Raw genomic sequence first — 20,307 nt, 5'->3', positions numbered from 1 at the left:
CCAATCATTACATCAAGAGCTTGCGACAACCAGTGACCAGGCAGATAGGAACGATGAGGCACCCTTCCGGCAACACGCCCAGCGGGGCCCAGCCAGCCGCAGGGGTGAAAGGCAGACCCTGTTCAAAATCATCAAGCGCTGAGGTGTAAGACAGGCTGCTGAACTCTCTGAGATGCCTTGGGGATGGTTAAAAAACAGAACAAAACAAGGAGATTGAGCTTTCTAAAAATCCCCCAGATCGGCACTCAGAGTCCGGCCACCCTGGCTAATTCTTACACGGCATTTAGGAAACAGCAGACATTATTGTAGGCACTTTACATAGGCGATCTCGCTGAATCCACAATATTATGCAAATTCTATAATTAGCTCGATTTTACAGATGAGGGAACTGAGGCCCAGGGAAGTGAAGGCCATCCAGATAAAGGAGGAATTTTCCCATGGCTATCGCAGGGGCATACATTTTCAAAGAACTATATTTTTTTCAAAAGAATTGCTAAGAGATGGTAAAGCCTGCATCATTACCCTTCATGCTCCCCTCCCTTCCTACCTGATGCCTCTTCTCAGTGCACAGTTGGCATCAATTAGGTAAGATCTGTGACATGCTATAATCTGAAAGTTTCTGCCTCTCCCAAAATCCATATGTTGAAACATGACCCCCAGCATGGTCGTATCCAAAGGTGGGGCCTTTGGAAGGTGATTAGGTCATGAGGGTGAAGCCCTGCTAAATGGGACTGGCTCCCCTTTAAGAGAAATCCAAGAGAGCTCCCAGGCCCCTTCTGACAGGTGGGAACACAATGAGAAAATGGTCACTCAAGAAACGAACTCTTACTTGACTTCAAATCTGCCTTGACCTTGGACTTCTAGCCCCTAGAACTGGGAGAAGTAAACATTTATTGTTTAAGCCACCCAGCCTATGGTAACTTGTGACAGCCGCCCAAACAGACTAATACAAGTCACCGACATAACAAACTTTTCTGAGCACTAATTATTTGACAGGTCCTACTGGGACCCTTGGAAGGAAAGTTATGACCAACCTAGATAGCATATTCAAAAGCAGAGACATTACTTTGCCAACAAAGGTCCGTCTAGTCAAGGCTATGGTTTTTCCTGTGGTCATGTATGGATGTGAGAGTTGGACTGTGAAGAAAGCTGAAGAATTGATGCTTTTAAGATGTAGTGTTGAGAAGACTCTTGAGAGTCTCTTGGACTGCAAGGAGATCCAACCAGTCCATCCTAAAGGAGATCAGTCCTGAGTGTTCATTGGAAGGAATGATGCTAAAGCTGAAACTCCAATACTTTGGCTACCTCATGCAAAGAACTGACTCATTAGACTCTGATGCTGGGAGGGATTGGGGGCAGGAGGAGAAGGGGATGACAGAGGATGAGATGGCTGGATGGCATCACCGACTCGACGGACGTGAGTTTGAGTGAACCCCGGGAGTTGGTGATGGACAGGGAGGCCTGGCGTGCTGCGATTCACGGGGTCACAAAGAGCTGGACACAACTGAGCGACTGAACTACTACCAGTACTACTGCTGCTGCTACTACTACTACTGGGACCCAGCCAGAGAAGAAGACAGAACAGGGAGGAGGTTTCTGGTTAGAAACCTGCTCAGGGAGCATTGGGAGGCTCCATGCTGACCCTGAGAGCTTTCAGCAACCACCCTGTTTGTTTTTGGCCCAAGCCAACTTCCTGTACTTGAGAGGAAAGGCATCCTTTTAAAGAGAAAGAAAAGAGGAGAGAGAGAGAGAGAAAAGTAAAAGAAAAAAAAAAAATGGCTTTGATCCTCAGAGGTTCTATTAACAGAGAGACGACTTGAGGAATCACAAACAGGCAACAACACTCCCCTTAAGCTCCCCTTAAAATTCTTACAGCTTTGGAAATCTGGGAGGCGGGGGAACCCCAGGGGTCAAATTGATCCTAGATTCCTTCTGTTCACTCTGCTGCCAGCCTTCTTTCTCTGGGTACATGTCACCCTTGAAATCCTTCAGGGAGAAAACAGTTTGAACTGGGAGAAATTCATGCTGACTCCCCAGTTTCAGATCTGGGACTTTGTGCCCCCTGGTTGCCACGTTCATTCAACAGCTGACAACGGTGACCTGGTCCAGAAGGGGTCATGCCTTGGGCTGGGAACTTCCAGAGATTTTTCCCCTTAAATTTCATGACAAATCTGTGAGGTGTATACACACACACACACACACACACACACACACACACATATACATCCTCTCCATGCTAGAATAAAGCTGAGACGGACAGAGCAAGTTTTTTTAAGTCCTTCAACAAATATGAGCCTTTACCATTTAACGGCACTGGGCTGAAACCGTACACTCAGTCAGGATTTCTTTTGACATTTGGGGCTGGATAATTCTCTGCTGGGGGCTGTCCTGGGCACTGTAGGATGTTTAGCAGCATCCCTGGCCTTTACTCACTGGAACCTCTATAACATATACTCACTCTATAGCATATACTCACTCTAACCTCTTCTCAGCTTGACGAAGATGCATGCAGACACTATTAAATGTCGACTGCAGGTAGGGGGAAAAAGTCACCCCTGGTTAGGAACCACCGCCCCACGAGGACTCACTCACAGAATCCTCTCTGTGAGGCAAGTCTGCTGGGGTCTTCCTCTCACAGATGAGAGGGAGGTTAAGTCACCCGCTCCTGCCCAAGGTCACAGAGCTAGCAACAGAGAGGGGCCTCAGCCTAGCAGGTCTCTCTCCCCAGAGACCTGCGCACACTTAATTCGGCTCTAAGTACATCTTCAAGGCTGCACAGCTGGTTGTTGGAGGCCTTCAAGAGGTTCCATTCTGGAGCTGCATGAACTCAACTCTTAGGTTCTCTCAAGGACACAGAAAATGTCCCCTGAAATCAGTGGGCCCCTTGCCCTACTCCTCATCTTTTAAGGAGGTCTTTCTGTTATAACATGGTGCCTTTCCTTGGCTTGTCTATTGTGCCCTCTTTGGTGAGGAATTTTCTAGAAAGAATGTCAGTAACACAAGAACTCTAGTCACAATCAACTTCACGATCGACAAGCACTTTCACAACATTAAGGGCTGACGTCTACAGCATGCTCACCGCTATTCTCCAGGGGCTTTTATCATATTTCCTCTAGTCCTTACAACAAGCCTTTGAGGAAGGGGCTATGAGGAGCTCCACGTTACAAATGAGGAAAACAGAGGCACAGAGAGGAGAAGTCACTTGCTTCGGGTCACAGCTGGCAGGTAGTGGAATTACTCACCAGGACAAACGGCCTCTCTTAACAGTGCTTAGTAAAGTTCTACACAGAGTGCACTGGGGCTTCCCTGGTGGTCCAGTGGCTAAGACTCTGCATTCCCAATGAAGGGGGCCCGGGTTTGACCCGTGGTCAGGGAACTAGATTTCACATGCTACAACTAAGACCTCCCATGCCACAACCAAGAGCTTGGTGCAGCCAAATAAAAAATCTTTTTTAAAAAGAGTGCATCTATTTCCTTACCCTAGGGGAAGTGTCTTCATTTTCTTAGCCTGATAGATGAAATCCCATGGACAGAGGAGCCTGGCAGGGCTACAGTCCTTGGGGTTGCAAAGAAGTCAGGCACAACTTAATTACTAAACAGCAACAAAATTGTCACCCTATTCTAGAAATTTTAGAAACTAAGCCCCAGAAAGATTACAGAGCCTGCCTGTCAGTAGTGCCTAACATGGCTCGGGAGCCGCGTTAGGCATTACTGACGCCTGCCAAAGCCACAGCTAAGGATATGAACCTAGGAGTTTGGTTTTAGACATTGTGTGTAATCAACATCATCTCACTAAATCCTTCCAGTGCCACTTCAAGAAAGACATACATGACATGTGATCCAGTGAGGGGGCTTGCCCAGACTCAGGATTCAAACCCGGGCCCCTGGGGTCCCAAGGCACAGTCTTCTCACCGCACCATCTCTTTGATGATACCCCCAACCAGCCTTCTCCACCAAATACCCTTTGGCAGCCTGTGGGACCAGGGCTTTTGAAAGATGCTGTGTCTTGCACAGTGCCCACTGTCTATTTCAGAGTTGTTTCCCCATTTACACCGAAGGGAACGATCTGAAATGGCACTTCCAGGCCACGAGACAGATGGCGAGTCAGGAGGCTGAGGAGCCGGCGGGCAAAGCTTTCACCTCGGGGTCACTGGCCAGCTCTGCGGGTCCACTGAAGCGACAGGCACCCTTCCCCTCCCACAGCTGTTGGGCCTCGCCTGTGAGAGGCCTGGGGGTGCCCGGCCTGGTCAGTGGGAGACAGCTGGCCACAGCCCCCAGTGGCACCAGCTGCCTGGAGCTGTCTACCCCTCCCTCAGCTGGCCTGTCGCCTTCCTCTCCCAGATTCCCTTGCCTGGGCCTGACCACGATCACAGAACAAAGGGTTTAACTCCTTGAGGACCAGAGCCCAGAGAGCTGGGCTCTAGCCCTGGCTACATGGGTGATCTCCATGCCTTTTCTTTTACATCTTTGTCATCATTTGAGTTTTCAGCCATGTGACCTCAATAACTGCTGTTGTTCTTCTCATTTGTTTTTAAAATCAGTAATAGTGTTTGCAGAGTGGTTAGGCTTCCCTGGTGGCTCAGATGGTAAACTGCCTGCTATGCAGGAGACCCACGATTGATCCCTGGGTCAGGAAGATCCCCTGGAAAAGGGAATGGCAACCCATTCCACTATTCTTGCCTGGAGAATCTCATGGACAGAGGAGCCTGGTGAGCTACACGTCCTTGGGGTCACAAAGAGGTGGACATGATTTAGCAAGTAACACTTGGGTTACTCGCAGAGTGATTAGGAATGTGGGCTCTGGATACAGACACACCAATCCTGTGTCCCCACTTAGGACCAAAGTGGTCTTGGGCCAATGATTAACCTCTTCATGCTTCTGCATTCTTGTTTATATAATAATAGTTCATTGGTTTGTGTTTCTGTCCACTCTGTCTAAGAAGCCCATCTCTTTATTTATATTTTTAAATTGGGGTGAATCCTTGAAAGGCCAGATCAAGCCATTTTCCTCCATGAAGATTCCTGAGATATCAGGCAGGCATATCATACTCCGGGTATATCTTCTCACAGATCTTTGAATAATAATGGGCCCACAGAAGATCGTTCATCTAACAATAATTATAAATGGCTATAGTTTTATTGGGTACTTACTATATACCCAGCTCTGTCCTAATACTTAACATATATTATTTTACTCTTTCCTAAAACTTTAGGTACTATTAATATATCCATTTTACAGATAAGGAAGTTGAGGCTTAGAGAGGGTAAGTGACTTACTCAAGATCCTAGCAGTAATATCGGGAACAACTAGACCTTGATGAACTTCCTGGGGGATGGGCAAACCCATTACATAAGGCAGGAAGGTTAGAGGGTTTGCTGCACCATCTTTTACAAATAGAGGGCAGAAAGCCAAGAGCTCTGATTTCTAAGAATATCAGCCCTGCTCTCTTACAGCAAAGTTCTGCTGCAAACAAATTAGCTTCTGTGGTAAGGATTTACAGTAAATCATCCTCTTTCCCTGGAAGATGTGCATATTGGGACCATTTTCAGTGCAAATGACAGGAAATTTAGCTCAAATTGGTTTAAGTAAGAAGGGGAATTTATTGACTCACATAACTAGAAACCTTAGGATTAGCTAACTTCAGATATAGCTTGATCAAGGGATTTAGAAACAGTAAAGTCATTACCATCCCTCTTGCTCTGTTTCACTCTCCTCCATGTTGGCTTCATTCTCAGCATTCTTTCCCCCAAGTTGTTGGCAAAGATAGTCCTTGGTGTGTCCAGCTTGATCCCCTGCCAGCTCTTCAATCCCTATAATAAGGTTATATTTTTTCTTAATAGTACCAGCTAACACTCAGGAATTATTCTGATTGGCCAAGTTTGGACCATGTGCCCATCCCTGAACCAATCACCATCACCAAGGTGATGCTATATAGTACTCATTGGTCAAACCTGTGTCATATGCTCACCAGGCATGTGGGAAGGGGAGTCAGACCCTCCTGAACTGAGAGTGGGGAAGGAGTGCTTCCCAAAAGGACAATCAAGATGATTTTACATCAAGAAAGTGGAATGGATCTGGACTGGCAACTCCCAGTCCAGTAGCCGAGAGAGAGAGAGACATGTAAGTTCATCATGAAACTTTGGGGTAATAGATAAAACAGTGAAACGCCACAGCACAGAACTAGAGCAGAGGGAAATCTCTGCAACCTGAGAGTGGGTGAGGGACTCCTCAAGGAAAATCAAGGCAAGTTACCCAAAGAAGAGGAAGGAATGTTAGCTAGCCCCAAAACTCAGAGGTCTCTCTGGGTCTGGAATGGCAGGTCTGGAAAATACCAGTTAACTGGTTTCTTTTCACAACAACCCTATGAAGGAGATACTGGTAGAATTTCCATTCTAAAGATAGGGAAATAGGGCATTTAAACCACTTGCCCAGCTGAGTAGCACTGGAACTTAAACCCAGGCAACAGGCTGAGTCTTTTTTAAAAAAAATATTTATTTATTTTTTGGCTGTGTTGGGTCTTAGTTGTGGTTTTCAGGCTTCCCTCTAGTTGAAGGGTGAAGCTTTAGCTGCTCCGAGATAGGTGGGATCCTAGTCTCCTGACCAGGGATCAAACTGTCATCCCCTGCACTAGAAGGTGGATTCTTAACGGCTGGACCACCAGGGAAGTCCCCAGCAGTCGGAGTCTTAATCGCAAGGCTGACTGCCCCTCCTAAAAGAGGCAGATTCTGAATCATGTGATTCAACTTGGCTACCAAGGAGAACTTCCCATCCTCAGTATTGCCTTAAGCATCACAAGCTGATGCACCGAATTCCAGACAACCCCCACTTCTTAAAGACATGCTGACTTCGCAGAGCTCTCTCATCCCTAAATCTTACCACCTCCCTTTCCCTAACTCCGCTTCACCTCCACCATCAGAAGGAGACTCTATCTTCCCAACTGCTCTCCCAGCCATCCTCTCCATCCCAAGACCAGTTCAGGATTCACCTTCATGTCTTTCTGGGATGACCCACAGCCTCTGACTGCCCCTCAGTCCCTCCTTTGTGGCTTTCATCTTGGCTTCTTGGCAGCTCACCCTCCCCTTTCTCCTTTTCTCTCTCTCCTTCTCTCCATTTCTCTCCATCTCTCTCTTTGCTCTCTCACTGCTTACTTTGTGAGAAGCCAACCAACACACCACGAGCAGCCCTATAAAGAGGTCCATGTGAAGAGGAGCTTCGGCCTCCTGCCAACAGCCACGTGACGTGTGCTAGTTGTTGAGTTCTGCCTGACTCTATGCAACCCCATGGACTGTAGCCCGCCTGGCTCCTCTGTCCATGGAATTCTCCAGGCAGCTGGAGCGGGTAGCCATTCCCTTCTCCAGGGGATCTTCCCAACTCAGGGATCAAACCCCCATCTCCTGCATTGCAGGTGGACTCTTATACCATCTGAGCCACCAGGGAAGCCCTAGTATAATGATACCTCACATAAATACAGCCCCAGCTTTGGCCTTGATTCCAGTTTAGTGATGGATCCTGAAGCAGAGGACCCAGCTAACAAGCTTCATCCAGATTCCTGCCCTCCACACTGTGATATAATAAGTATTTGTTTTATCAAGTCATGATGTTTTGGGGGTGGGTAATTTGTAACACAGCAATAGATAACTACTATACACACTGAAGTATTTAAGGATGAATTAGGATGTCTGCAAGAAACTCTCAAATGGTCAAGCAAAAATTTATAGAGAAAGAGAGTAATAAAGTGAACGTGGCAAACTTTTAACAACTGGTGCCATGTGATAAGGATCTGATATTCACTGGACCACACTGGTAAATTTTGTGGGTTTGATAGTTTCCAAATTAAGAAACTGGGGAGAAAAAGAGAAAAGAATAGACTTTGGAGGTGGGCTGCTTCTGTTTGAATCTGGACTCTACTTAAGTAGCCCTTTGGGTTACTTAACTCTCTGGGCCTCAGTTTTCACATCTGTTGTACTTGCAAACGGCATCTATCATAGGACTGTGGTGATGAGTAAGTGTACTGGTGGAGGTACAGCTCTAAAATCAGGGTCTGGTTCCCCAAAGAGTCAGTTGTACTGTGTCATGCAGTACCCTGAGCCTGGTGCAGAAATCTGGTGAATAGTAAGCCCACAAGAAATATTTGTAGAATGAATGAATGAGTCAGTTTTCTACCCAGTGGTTTGCAGTCTCTCCTCTTGGTTTTGAAGAACTCCCCTGTGAGTTAATGTGGCCAGAAAAATCTCTCTGGGATTCAAGAATTCTAAAATGCCTTGCTAGGAGGCATATCCTGAAAGGTTGGATTAAAAAAGAAAAAAAATCAAGACATGATGAAATGCCTGCATTGGACTCCAAGCTAGAAAACCAAGGAGAAATAGACAATTACAGGTTTCTCTTGCAAACAACAAGGCCATTCTCTAGACTGACTTTCCTGTGTGCCAGGCAGAAAATTACCACCAACCTCCAAAGAGAAGTCTGTATAAGGTAATACTAAGTAAGCCTTGTACCAAGTGTCTTCAGTATCCCAGGCACTGTTTTTCCTTATGCCTAATAATCCCTTCAATCCTTACAACTAGAAACTAGTACTATTATCCTTTCCATTGGACAGATGAGGCACAGTGAGGTGAAGTAACTTGCTCAAAGTCACACAACTTTGGATCTCAGTTGTGATCTCAAACAGTCTCAGATCAAATCCATATAAATACAAAAGTACGATGATTATAAAACCCTTATTCTCCATGAAGTTCCTCCTGTAGGTTCATGTCCATGAATTCAACTCTAATCCCCCCCAACTGAGATTTTTTCTCCTGAAACGTGAGCTAGATTTGTGTGTACTTTGTACATACACAGAGGGATTTATTACTTTGCAGTCAAACGGCTCCAGAGCAGTGTTGTCTTTCTTTCTTCTCAGGGCAAGGCTGTCATAAATTAAAAGGGCTCCCCATTCGGCCTGGCACTTAGCTGGGCCACTTAAAATCACTTTGGACTTTGCCCTCAACTGACCTTTCCAAACCACTTTCCAGGCATTACTCCTTCCGGGACCTGAGTGGGGTTGATCACAAGAACTTTACTCTTGTAAATGGAGCCACAAATTATTCCAGGCACAAGAAAGGGGAAAAAAATCTCCAAGTCAGAGCACCAAAACGCTAGCTACAGTCAAATCCTGGGAATGACAGGACTGTCACAGGAGCTGGGGGCACCCCTCCTGTTATCCTGGGAGAAGTGAGTCAGGGAGAGGCACCAGCCTTCTTTTCCTGTCCTGTTTGAGGAGGGCTGGGGGCAAATTTTCCTCAATGGATGTCTTTTCACCCCACCCAAGGAGCAATATTTAATATCCGTGTGATCTGGGAAGAAAGGCATCTGCCTTTGTGGGAGGAAATGGTGTCCCTTTTGTCCGCAAAACCAAATGCTGTCATTTCCCCTCAAAGTGTTTGATGGGAAGATGATGATAAGAGTAATAGCCACTATTTAATAAGCTCTTATTATGTCATAACCTCACTTAATTATCACTATTACTCCTACTCATTAAAAGCATACGACTACTGATATTTATTTATCTGATGTATATCAAGAGCATATTACGTACCAGGAACTCTTCCAAGCACCTAACATAATTCACTTAATTCGCACAGCAGCCCTGTAAGCAGGTACTAAGATTAGCTCTGTTTTTTTTTTTTTTTTTAGATGAGGAATCTGAGGCACAGAGAGGTGACATCATTTGCCCAAGGTCACAGAGCTGCTAAGTGCTTTACCTCTCCACCAAGATACATGGGATCAAAACTCATTTTCCAAGACAGTCAGATGAGTACCAGAGGTGACGTGCCTTGAAAATGGTAATAAGAGTAATTAGTAACATTGCCATTTACTGAGCATTTCTTATGTTCCAAGCGCTTGGCTGGCACAGTTCCATTTAATCCTCACGATCAGCCCAGGAGACAGGTACTATCACTAAGCTATTTAGAGAAGGAGACCGAGGCCCAGAGAGGTGGGGCAGGTCATAGAGCCAGTAGTGTATGCAGCAGCAAGGATTCAAATCTAGGCTAATTCGGTGGGTGGCAGTCTATGCAAGCAGATGCTACAAAATTGTTCCCAGCAGGCTGCCCTGAAGCGGCATCAAATGAGAGCCTGGCAATCTGCCTCAAGCATTCTCTACATAGTCCGGGTTTAGCTTTGAGCAGAGCTGTGATTCGGGGGAAATATGCTCCACATCCCCACTAAGTCTGATCCTCTTCTGTCTGCACCGGTGCACTGGCCTCCCCACTGGCCACCCTGCCTCGGACGCAGCGTCCCCTATCGTGTCCTTGGGTATCATGAAAATATAACCAAGGAGTTTGCGTCTTCACATAGTAGGTGCTCAGCAAATTTGTGTTGGATGAAGGAATAAATTCTAAAACACGAGGTGGACCATAGCCCTTTCCTCTTTGAACCATCTGACATTCAAGACCCCTGGTCACCTGGCCCCTTCTCAATTCTCCAACTTTGTCCACCTACTCCCATCCAATTCCCTATGATCCACGCATGTGAGCTTGACATCTGCTTCCTAAACATGTCATTTAACGCTTTGGGGCCTTTGCTCATGCTGTTTCCTCTCTCTGAGGTTCCCTTCCCTTCAGTCCAGATCTCCTGTCCCACTTTTTGAACTCTCATTCTAACCATGCAACCATCTTCTTCAAGGGTCAAACTGATACCTGTTATCCCTAACTGCCCAGTGTTTACCTCGCCTTCTCTAACAGCATCTCGACTTTCCTCTAGAGAAACACTCCTCCTTCACTCTCAGTCTATACAAATTGACAGTCTCACATTGTCTTTCAAAGGGATGGGCATAGGTCCCAAGCCTAGCCAATCAGAGCTTTGGCCTGTCCTCGACCAATGTGATTGGTTGAGGGATGGACACATGTTCCAAGCCTGGCCAATCAGAGCTTTGACTCATTGCTGGCCATCGTGATTGGTTCAGGAATGGATATGGGACCGAACTTGGACAGTGAGAGTCAATCCTGTGGCTCCAGTAGAGATTTTGGTTGGAGCCCTCTGGGACTATGGGGATGCGGAAGCTGATGCCAAGCTCTTCTTACTGATGTTGCTGCCTAAGTCCATAAGGATGCCTTGTCTCCTTATCTGCCATATTAATGGAGGTGTGGCCAGTCAAATGGCAGCTGCCATCATCTGGTGCTTAAGGACTCTGACCACTCGGCGTTCCCTTTTGCCTCTCTGCATGTTCTCCTGCCGTCCCCAGCTATACAAAGGGGTCTCTCTGCCTCACCCACCCAGAGCTAACCTAACTGAGTCATTATCACATGCTCATCAGTGTCAAGCTCCTAGCACACTTCTCTCTTTTAAATCTGATATGATCCTTTGAGGAAGACACCAATCAGTCTTCCCATTCTACAGGGCCAGTAACTGAGGCTCAGAGAGAGTAAGCCCTTTGCCCCTTCTTAGCAGAGCTGAGGTTTTAAACCCCATTCCAGGTCGCACATCTGTGAACTGCTAGAAGGATGTGGTGGTGGTGGCACTAAACTTGAAAGATGTTAGTGTTTAGCCTTGTAGAGACTGGAAAGGTGGTCATGGGGACAAAAGAGGGTTTTTTAGGTAGGGGAATGAGGGAGGCAAAGGCCTGGGAGGTGGGAACTCTGGCCATACAACAAGCTCATTTGGCTGATGTGTGGGAGGGCAGAAGTAAGCTATGATGGGGATGGTAGTGGGAGGGTGAAATTAAAAACAAACTACTTAATCTCATTCTGTCCCCTTCAGTTCCTGAGAGGTCCCCCAGCTAAACAGGCTGGGTAGCTAAGGCAGCCCTGTGGCTTTTTCGGCTGCCGAGCTGGCACCCTGAGTAAATTTCAGGGGATAGGAGATCACAGCGCTGAGGACACAGTGTTCGAGCTATTTGTGGCCGCGTGAATTAATCTCTTCCATGTGCAGAGATATTTCCATAGTTCTCCTGAGACTCCCGTTGGTGGGGAAGGCGAATGCTTGATCAGCTTGGATGGCTTCTTCTTGGGACATTCAAGCCAAATCTGGCTACTTCTGCAGCCCGGAAATGATTGCTCAGTGGTCAGTGAAAAATTGACCCAAATTGCAACTCCAGGACTTGACTGCAGAGAAGCAGAGTCAGCCACTTAGGCAATGAGGTTCTGATGTACGTCACTGGGGTCTGAGTTCCAGGCCTGAGTACGTGAAATGGATTTAAAAGCTCGCAAATAAGAATAACAGCTCATATTCATCAATGCTGAATATTGATCTGCCAAGCACTGTTTTACTCTGTGTCATTTAATCCTCAGAATAACTCTGTGAAGAGGTATTATCATTAACTCCATTTTACAGAGAAGAAAACTAAGGCCCAAAGATGTTAAATAACATGACAGGGTTTCCAAATGGGTAAGTAGAGTGAATAAAGGCTTCTGGCTCCAGAGCCTGTTCTCTTGGCTACAATGCTACCAGCCTTTTTTTTTTTTTAAGACTTTTTTAAAGAACAGTTTTAGGTTCACAGCAAAACTGAGCAGAAGGTACAGGATTTCTTAAATATACTCTGCCCCTAAGCATGCATAGTGCTATCAACATACCCTAAACCTATCAACCTCCCCTACCATTGGTCTAGTGGTTAAGAGTCTGCACTTCCAATGCAGGGGGCATGGGTTCAATTCCTGGTCAGGAACTAAGATCCTACATGGCCAAAAGAAAAATATCTCCTACAGGAGTGGTACATTGTTACCACCATCAAAGAACATGCACTGACGCAATATTATCACCCAAAGTCCATACGTTACATCAGGGTTCATCTTGGTGGTATACAACCTATGTTTGGACAAATGTGTGACGACATATATCCACCATTAAAGTACCACATGTAGGAGTTCAGTGCCCTGAAGATCCCAAGTGCTCGACCTATTCACCCCTCCTTCCTCCTAACCCCCGGCAACTACGGATCTTTCAACTGTCTCCTTAGTTTTGCCTTTTATACGATTGGAACCACACAGCATATAATTGGCTTCTTTCCCTTAGTAATGTGCATTTAAGTTTCCTCCATATCTTTTCATGGCTTGATTGCTCATTTCTCTTCAGTGCTAAATAGTTTTCCACAGCCGGTTTATTCATTCAGCTGCTCAAAGACATCTTGGTTGCTTCTCGGTTTTGGCAGTTATGAATAAAGCTGCTATAAACATTCATGTGCACGTTTTTGTGTGGACATAAGTTTTCAGCTCCTTTGGGTAGATACCAGGGAGAATGACTGCTGGATAGTAGTAAGAGTATATTTAGTTTCATAAGAAACTGCCGAACTCTCTTCCAAGTGGCTGTACCATTTTGCATTCACACTGGCAATGAATGTGAGGCTGTGTTGCTCCACACCCTTGCCAGCATTCGGTGCTGTCCCGCCTGCTTTTAAAACATTAATGAAATACTAGTATGATTCAATTCTGCATTTTAATGCTAGCCTGGGGAAAATCGAGGTCAAGCCCAGATCCAGGTCTTTATTGAAATACTTTGATTTTCGGCTCTACTACTACTAACTACATGTCCCCAGGTGAATCCCTCCCCTGTTCTCAGCCTCAGTTTTCTCATCTATAAGGTGGACATCCCAACCACTAGCTATAGAGGTGACTGAAGACAATCCATATGGCATGCCCAGTCACAGGAGACTGGTGATCCTCAACTTGGGGTGGTCTTGCCTCCCAGGAGGCATTTGGTAATGTCTGTAAACATTTTTAATTTATCTTTAAATTAATTTTTCTTGGAATATAGTTGCTTCACAATGTCATGTTAGCTTCTACCATACAGCAAAGTGAATCAGTCAGATGAATACCTGTATCCCTCCCCTTTCAGACTCCCCATTTTAGGTCACCACAGAGCACTTGAGTAGAGTTCCCTGAGCGACACAGTAGATTCTCATTAGTTACCTATTTTATACATAGTAGTATATATATGGGGCTTCCCTGGTAGCTCAGCCGGTAAAGAATCCACCTGCAATGCAGGAGACCCTGGTTCAATTCCTTTGGGAAGATCCCCTGGAGAAGGGATAGGCTACCCATTCCAGTGTTCATGGGCTTCCCTGGTGGCTCAGAGGGTAAAGAATCCACCTGAAATGTGGGAGATGTGGGTTCAATCCTTGGGTTGGGAAGATCCCCTGGAGGAGGGCATGGCAACCCACTGCAGTATTCTTGCCTGGAGAATCCCCATGGACAGTCCATGGGGTCATAAAGAGTCGGACACAACTGAGCAACTAAGCACAGCACAGCACAGTAAATATATGTGTGTGTCAGTCCCAACTTATCCGGCACTCCGCTTTCCCCACTTGGCGTCCATATATTTGTTGTCTATGTTTGTGTCTCTATTTCTTGGAAACATTTTTGATTGTCACAGCTTGAGAGGGTGGGGGATGCTCCTGGCATCTACAGGATACAGGCCAGGGGTGCGGCTAAATTCTACGGTGCTCAGCACCTCCGCAACAGAACCATCCAGCCCCCAACTGTGAGCTGAGAAACCCTGCAGTAGGCATTCCAAAGTGACCTCCATAGTGACTATGATTATTCCTCAGGGTCATGGTGAGCACTAAACTGGCTGACATTTACATAAGGTTCCTAGCACAGTGCCTGGCACAGAGTGGAGTCTTCAAAAACAGCTTGCTTTCTCCCTCTCTGCCTCCCTCCCATCAAGGCCAAAATGAAACAAGAAACTGTTCATTAATTTCTCTTTTAATGTGCATCTGTGCCTTCTCTGCAGAATTTCTCAGAACGCACAATCTAGAAACCAAACCACAACCTCCTCTTTTTGTCATCACTTCTCTTCCAGTTATCTTCTGGTCCATTCTGCAGCACCATCCACCTCCTCATCCTCTCCCTCTTCTCAAACCTCACAGAAGTCTCACCTTGGGCAGAGGACAACAGAGAATTGTGTATATGAGTTTGACTTGGGTTCTCAAGTCAAAAAAAGCCTTGGCAGTTCCCTCTTTGTGCGTGTGCACTCAGTTGCTAAATTGTGCCTGACTCTTTGCCACCCCATGGACTGTAGCCCACCAGCCTCCTCTGTCCATAGGATTTTCCAGGCAAGAATACTGGAGCGGGTTGCCATTACCCTCTCCAGGGGATCTTCCCCACCCAAGGATCAGACCTGAAACTCCTGCATTGGCAGGCAGATTCTTTAGCACTGAGCCACCAGGGAGCCCTCTTTGTAGAGCAAAACAAATCACTTCACCTCCCTGAGCACATTTCCTCATTTCTAAGATACAACTAATTAAATATGACAATATCTGAAAAGCTCTTAGCACAGAATCCAAAAAATGGCAGCTACTATCGTGTTTTATTTCTTAAAGTTTTTGAAATTTTTAATCAAAGTTCATATAGCTACATGTAAATTCAAAATTCATATAACACAGAATAGATACTAGAGGAAAACGCACCTCCAGCCCAGTTCTCAGGGGGCAACCACTGTCAACTTTTTTAGCTGTTCCTTCTGGTAATTAACTCCACATTTCTAAATAATATGCTGACACGACCATTTCTCGATGTGTCAGTTTTAGGCTTGATTTTACATGCATTCCCCCTATCCTGTTTCATCCAAATCAGAAGCATATTTTCCTAAAATCACAGAATCTTAGCAATGGAACAGACTGGGACATTATCTAATCCTGATATTTCCAGGCTTCTACATTCCACAAACTGGTAATTTTATAAAGGACACTGAAACACCGAAACACAGGAAGGGCATAGCCTCAAAGGGGCTTCCTGGTGGCTCTGACGGTAAAGAGTCTGCATGCAAAGCAGGAGATCCAGGTTTGATCCCTGGGTGGGGAAGATCCCCTGGAGAAGGAAAGGGTAACCCACTCCAGTATTCTTGCCTGGAGAATCCTGTGGACAGAGGAGCCTGGAGGGTTACAGTCCATGGTGTCGCAAAGAGTCAAACACAACTGAGTGAGTAACACCCACTCAGTCATAGTCTCAAAGGGCAGTCTTTTAAAAAAACATTAATTTCATCTTTCGGATTAAAATGTCACTACTCAATCCTCTTGGTCCTGAAACACAGACCAGTGTTGTGAGCCTCTGCTCAAGTCTTGTGTCCTAGCTCAAAGATGAAATCCCTGTATTATCACACAGGCTCTGCTTAAATGCTTCTGGGGACGGTCTACTCACTACTGCATGAGGCAGCCTCCTGGCAGCATCAGAAGGTCTAACTGGTGTGGAGTTGGAACTGCCCTTGCAACCTTTCATCCCATGATACCTGTCTGTCCCTAGGAACTCTAACTCCTCAAAAAAAGGGGCCTTTTCTCCATTACCCTCTTGACCCACAAGCTTACCCTCATGCCCCACATTCTTCACAAACGATCACTCCATCAATTTCACGGTTCCTTCCAGCCTCTAGATATGATTCTCTTCTTCCAAACATCCCCCAGCTCCTCCAGCTGAGGTTCCACAGGACCACAGGACTCTGACCTTTTGAGAACTCATTTCTCCAGCCCTCTCTTCCTTTCAGTTTTCAGAAAAAGCTTTGGGACTTTATTATTATTATTATTGTACAACTTATTTGTGATGGCAAAGCACGTCTGCAGGCCTCTCCCACCCCACAGTTCCCGGAGCCTGCTCCAAGCCCTCAGGAACAATGCTTCCATTTTGCTATTTTCTCACAAGTTTCTCTCCTTATGATAGTCTGCCCTTGCTAAAAGTAGCTGTTGGCAGCAGGATCCGCATTTTAAGTAGCTTGGGTGGGAGAGCAGGGCCAGAACACAATGTGCTCTTGTTGGAGGGAAGAATTTGCTTGTAGTTCCGAGGTAGAGGCCCCCGACATCAGCGCAGTGCCGCTTCCGGGCCACACAACCTTCTAGAAGCCTTTCCATAAAGCAGTCCCTGAAAGCTGCCTCCTGACCTCCCCTCCCCGCACCGCCATCTGCACCCTGACCCACCAGAGGAGGAAAGGGAGACCCCAACGACAGCTGAGGTCAGTTTTCCACGAGCAGATGTAACACCACCACTCCAGGCCTTGGTGGTTTTACCTGTCCAGTGCCCTGTGCCAGAGAGCACAGAAAACAGCTTGAATCCTCAAGCCAGCTCCCCAAGGGCCCAGGCCAAGCAGGGTGGTGATGGATCCAGACTCTGGAATCTGAGAAATGTGGCTTCAAACTCCATCTCTGCCACTTATGGGTTGCCTAAGATTTTGAGTCCATGGGGTCACAAAGGGTTGGACACGACTGAACAACTGAACTGAAGATTTTGAGACACTCTGAACCTCAGTCTTCTCATCTGTAAAATGGGGACAATAGTACTTACTGCATAGGATTCAAGTGAGACAAAAACAAGATGTGTAGGTACTTGTCCCAGCACCTTGCACTTAGGAGATGCTCAGTAAACAGCAGATCTTATTACTGTCCACATCCCCATTTATACATATATAACAAAAAGGAAATTCATGGAACTAAGAATGGTCCAGGCAGCACTTGAAAGATCAGAGACTGATGCCTAGAGTGGACTTTGACTGAAGGTTTGGGGGTTTTTATTTTCTCATTCATTCAAATGCACGCCCCTGAGCTTGTTGAACAGAATGGTGAACCCAAGTAAGCACAGTGTCTGAGCCAAACTCCCAGATTTCAAAAGCCACCTCCTCCCTTGTCCAGATCCTTAACCTCTATGCCTCAGTTTCCTTATCTGTAAAGTGAGGATAATAAAACTATCTTCATAGAGATACAGTTTAGAGCAAATATATGTGGAGGACCTGCAACAGTCACCTGCCCAGTGATGCTCTCTTATTCAGTAAGAATCATCAGATATAGGCTGTTAACCTTCTCACACCAACTTGAGACTTCTTTTTCTGAACTTAAAAGAATTGAAAGTGAATGGAAATGAGATTAAAAAAAAATGACTCAGTGACTTAATGTTATGCAGGGCTCCGCTGGCATAACACTGAAAAACCATCACTGGAAGAGGCATTTCATTACCAGTTTAATAGATAAGAGTGTGGGTTCTGGGCAGAAATGTGGGGGTACTGCTCTAGCACTGACTCGCTCTGGGTCTTGACGCAACTTTACCTCCATGACCTTCAGTTTTTTCATCTGTGAAAATAAGCATAACCATGCCTGATGTCAGGGGTCTTTCTGAGGAGTAAAGGATATAACAGGGCTGTGCTGTGCTGTTCTTAGTTGCTCAGTTGTGTCCAACTCTTCGCGACCCCATGGACCTGCCAGGCTCCTCTGTCCCTGGGGATTCTCTAGGCAAGAATACTGAAGTGGGTTGCCATGTCCTCCTCCAGGGGATCCAATCCAGGTCTCCTGCACTGCAGACAGATTCTTTACCATATGAGCCACCAGGGAAGCCCATGAATACTGGAGTGTTCAGACTTACTAGTACAAAGAACACACGTGTACCTTTTATCCAGATGCACTTGCTGAAAGCGTCTTATCCCATTTGATTTACAAACTGTTCTTTCTCTCCATACACACGTGCATGCGTGCACACACACACAATACACACACACACACACTCATCTAATTTTTTTCTGAACCATTTAACACTAAGTTACAGATACATGGCCCTTTACTGTTAAAGAATTCATTCATTCGGGGTGTATTTCCTGAGAATATTCTCGTACATAATCTCAGGACAGTTACCATCAGTTCATTGAATGCCAATATCCTATTTTACCTAATCCACTCTCCATATTACGATTTGTCAACTGACTAACCCTGTCCCGCATAGCATTTCCCCTCCTACATAGGACCCAATCTAGATATAGTCTCTGAAGTTAGTTGTCATATCTCTTTAGACTTCTTGATTCTGGCCTTTCTCTGTCTTTCACAACACTGGCGTTTTTAAAGAATAAGGTGGGGTTTTTTAAAAAACAGAGTGTTCCACATTCTGGGTTCCTCTGCTGTTTCTTCATGATTAGACTCAGGTTCTGCATTCTTGGCCAGCCCACTGCACGGCTGATGGTGTGTCCTTCTAAGGGTACCCTGTACCCACCCTCCTCTCACTGATGATGTTAATACTGATCACCCAGGCAACGTGTCATCTGATTTCTCCACTGCACAGTGACCACTTTTTCCCCCTTGAAATTAACAAGCCATCCATGGGGAGATCCTTAAACATCACACAAAGTTCCTGGCTCTCATCAACATCCCTACCCCAGACTTGGTATTCATGAATGATTCCTGATGGCACCAAATCTTTTACCATAATGGTTACAACATGGTATGTCTCCAATCCAGCCCTCCCTCCACACTTCCCGTCAGCCCTTGTCATTCTACTGTAAACAAGAAACCTCCCTCTCCGCTGTTTATTTACTTATCTATTTATTATTGGCTTAAACTCCTGGATCCCTATTTTTTCAAAGGTTTGTAATTCACTATTTGATACTCTTAAGTGTCCCAGGTGAAAGTCAGCTACTGTTACATTTCAAAATTCACTGTTTATTTGAATATAAAACAATCCATGTCCTTAGTAAAAGTTTTCAGAACGTGCAGAGAGTATATAAAGTGAAAAACAAAAATCTCTTCTCTCCCCATTCTACATCCCATAGTTAACTGCAGTTAACTATTTCCTATCCCACGTGCTAGAATTTTTCTAGGCATCTCAACTTACTATTAGTTTTACCCTTACTGTGACTCCATGATACAGTTTAGGGTCTTCCCTGACCTTGCTCACTCTGGCAGTTCATCAAATCACTTTGCATTCCCCTCCCCTGAGGTGGAGGTGTCCTGGGTATTAAAAATTGCTTTTATTATCCAAACTGAAAGTTGGTGAGGATGGTCTAAAGGCGGAGGGGTGGGAAAGTTAACTTGCTTCCTTCCCCTTCTGTGCCTTAGATCAGTCATCAACAAAAATAGGCCAATGTCATTTTGTAGAAGTGAGTCCAATCGCTATGAAAAAGCTTTCAAGAGGGCTTTATAAATGAAAGGGAGGACTTCCCTGGTGGTACAGTGGATAAGAATCTGCCTGCCAACGCAGGGAACAGAGGTTCAACCCCCGGTCAGAGAAGATAGCACATGCCTCGGAACAACGAAGCCCAGCTACTGACTGAAGCCTGTGCACTCCAGATGCTGGGCTCCGCAGTAAGAGATGCCACCTTAGCGGAGTGCCCCCCGTTGTCGCAACTAGAGAAAGCCCTTGTGCAGCAACAAAGACTCAGCGCAACCAAAAATAAATACATAAATAATTTTTTTGAAGTTCAGGAAAGCATTCAAAAAACTTTGCAAAAATAAATGAAAGGGAGTGTTCCTATGATCAGAGGACATAATGGTTTGAACCATGGCTCTGCCCTATCCTAGCTGTGACACCTTAAAGCAAGTCACTTAGCCCCTCTGAATCTCTGTTTCCCCGTCTGTAAAATGGGGACAATTCCCG

General features: G+C 45.7%; 1 protein-coding gene across 3 annotated transcripts in view; it reads right to left on the bottom strand.

Moving 5' to 3' along the window:
- EYA2 (EYA transcriptional coactivator and phosphatase 2) overlaps positions 1-20,307 on the bottom strand; it is a 262,777-nt gene that overhangs the window by 220,793 nt on the left and 21,677 nt on the right. Inside the window, exon 1 of one of the 3 annotated variants that reach the window (XM_061437831.1) lies at positions 5,688-5,851. The exons of the other annotated variants lie outside the window; for them this stretch is intronic. Within the exon in view, the coding sequence (XP_061293815.1) occupies positions 5,688-5,719 (32 nt within the window). The 5' untranslated portion in view covers positions 5,720-5,851. Of the gene's footprint in view, positions 1-5,687; positions 5,852-20,307 lie in introns of those variants that run through there. 3 annotated transcript variants of the gene reach the window in all.

Source organism: Bos javanicus, chromosome 13 (genome assembly GCF_032452875.1).
Source record: "Bos javanicus breed banteng chromosome 13, ARS-OSU_banteng_1.0, whole genome shotgun sequence".
In the NCBI taxonomy this organism is placed as follows: Eukaryota; Metazoa; Chordata; class Mammalia; order Artiodactyla; family Bovidae; genus Bos; species Bos javanicus.
The sequence above is the reverse complement of the archived record's forward strand: the minus strand, read 5'-3'. Positions and strand labels throughout refer to the sequence as shown.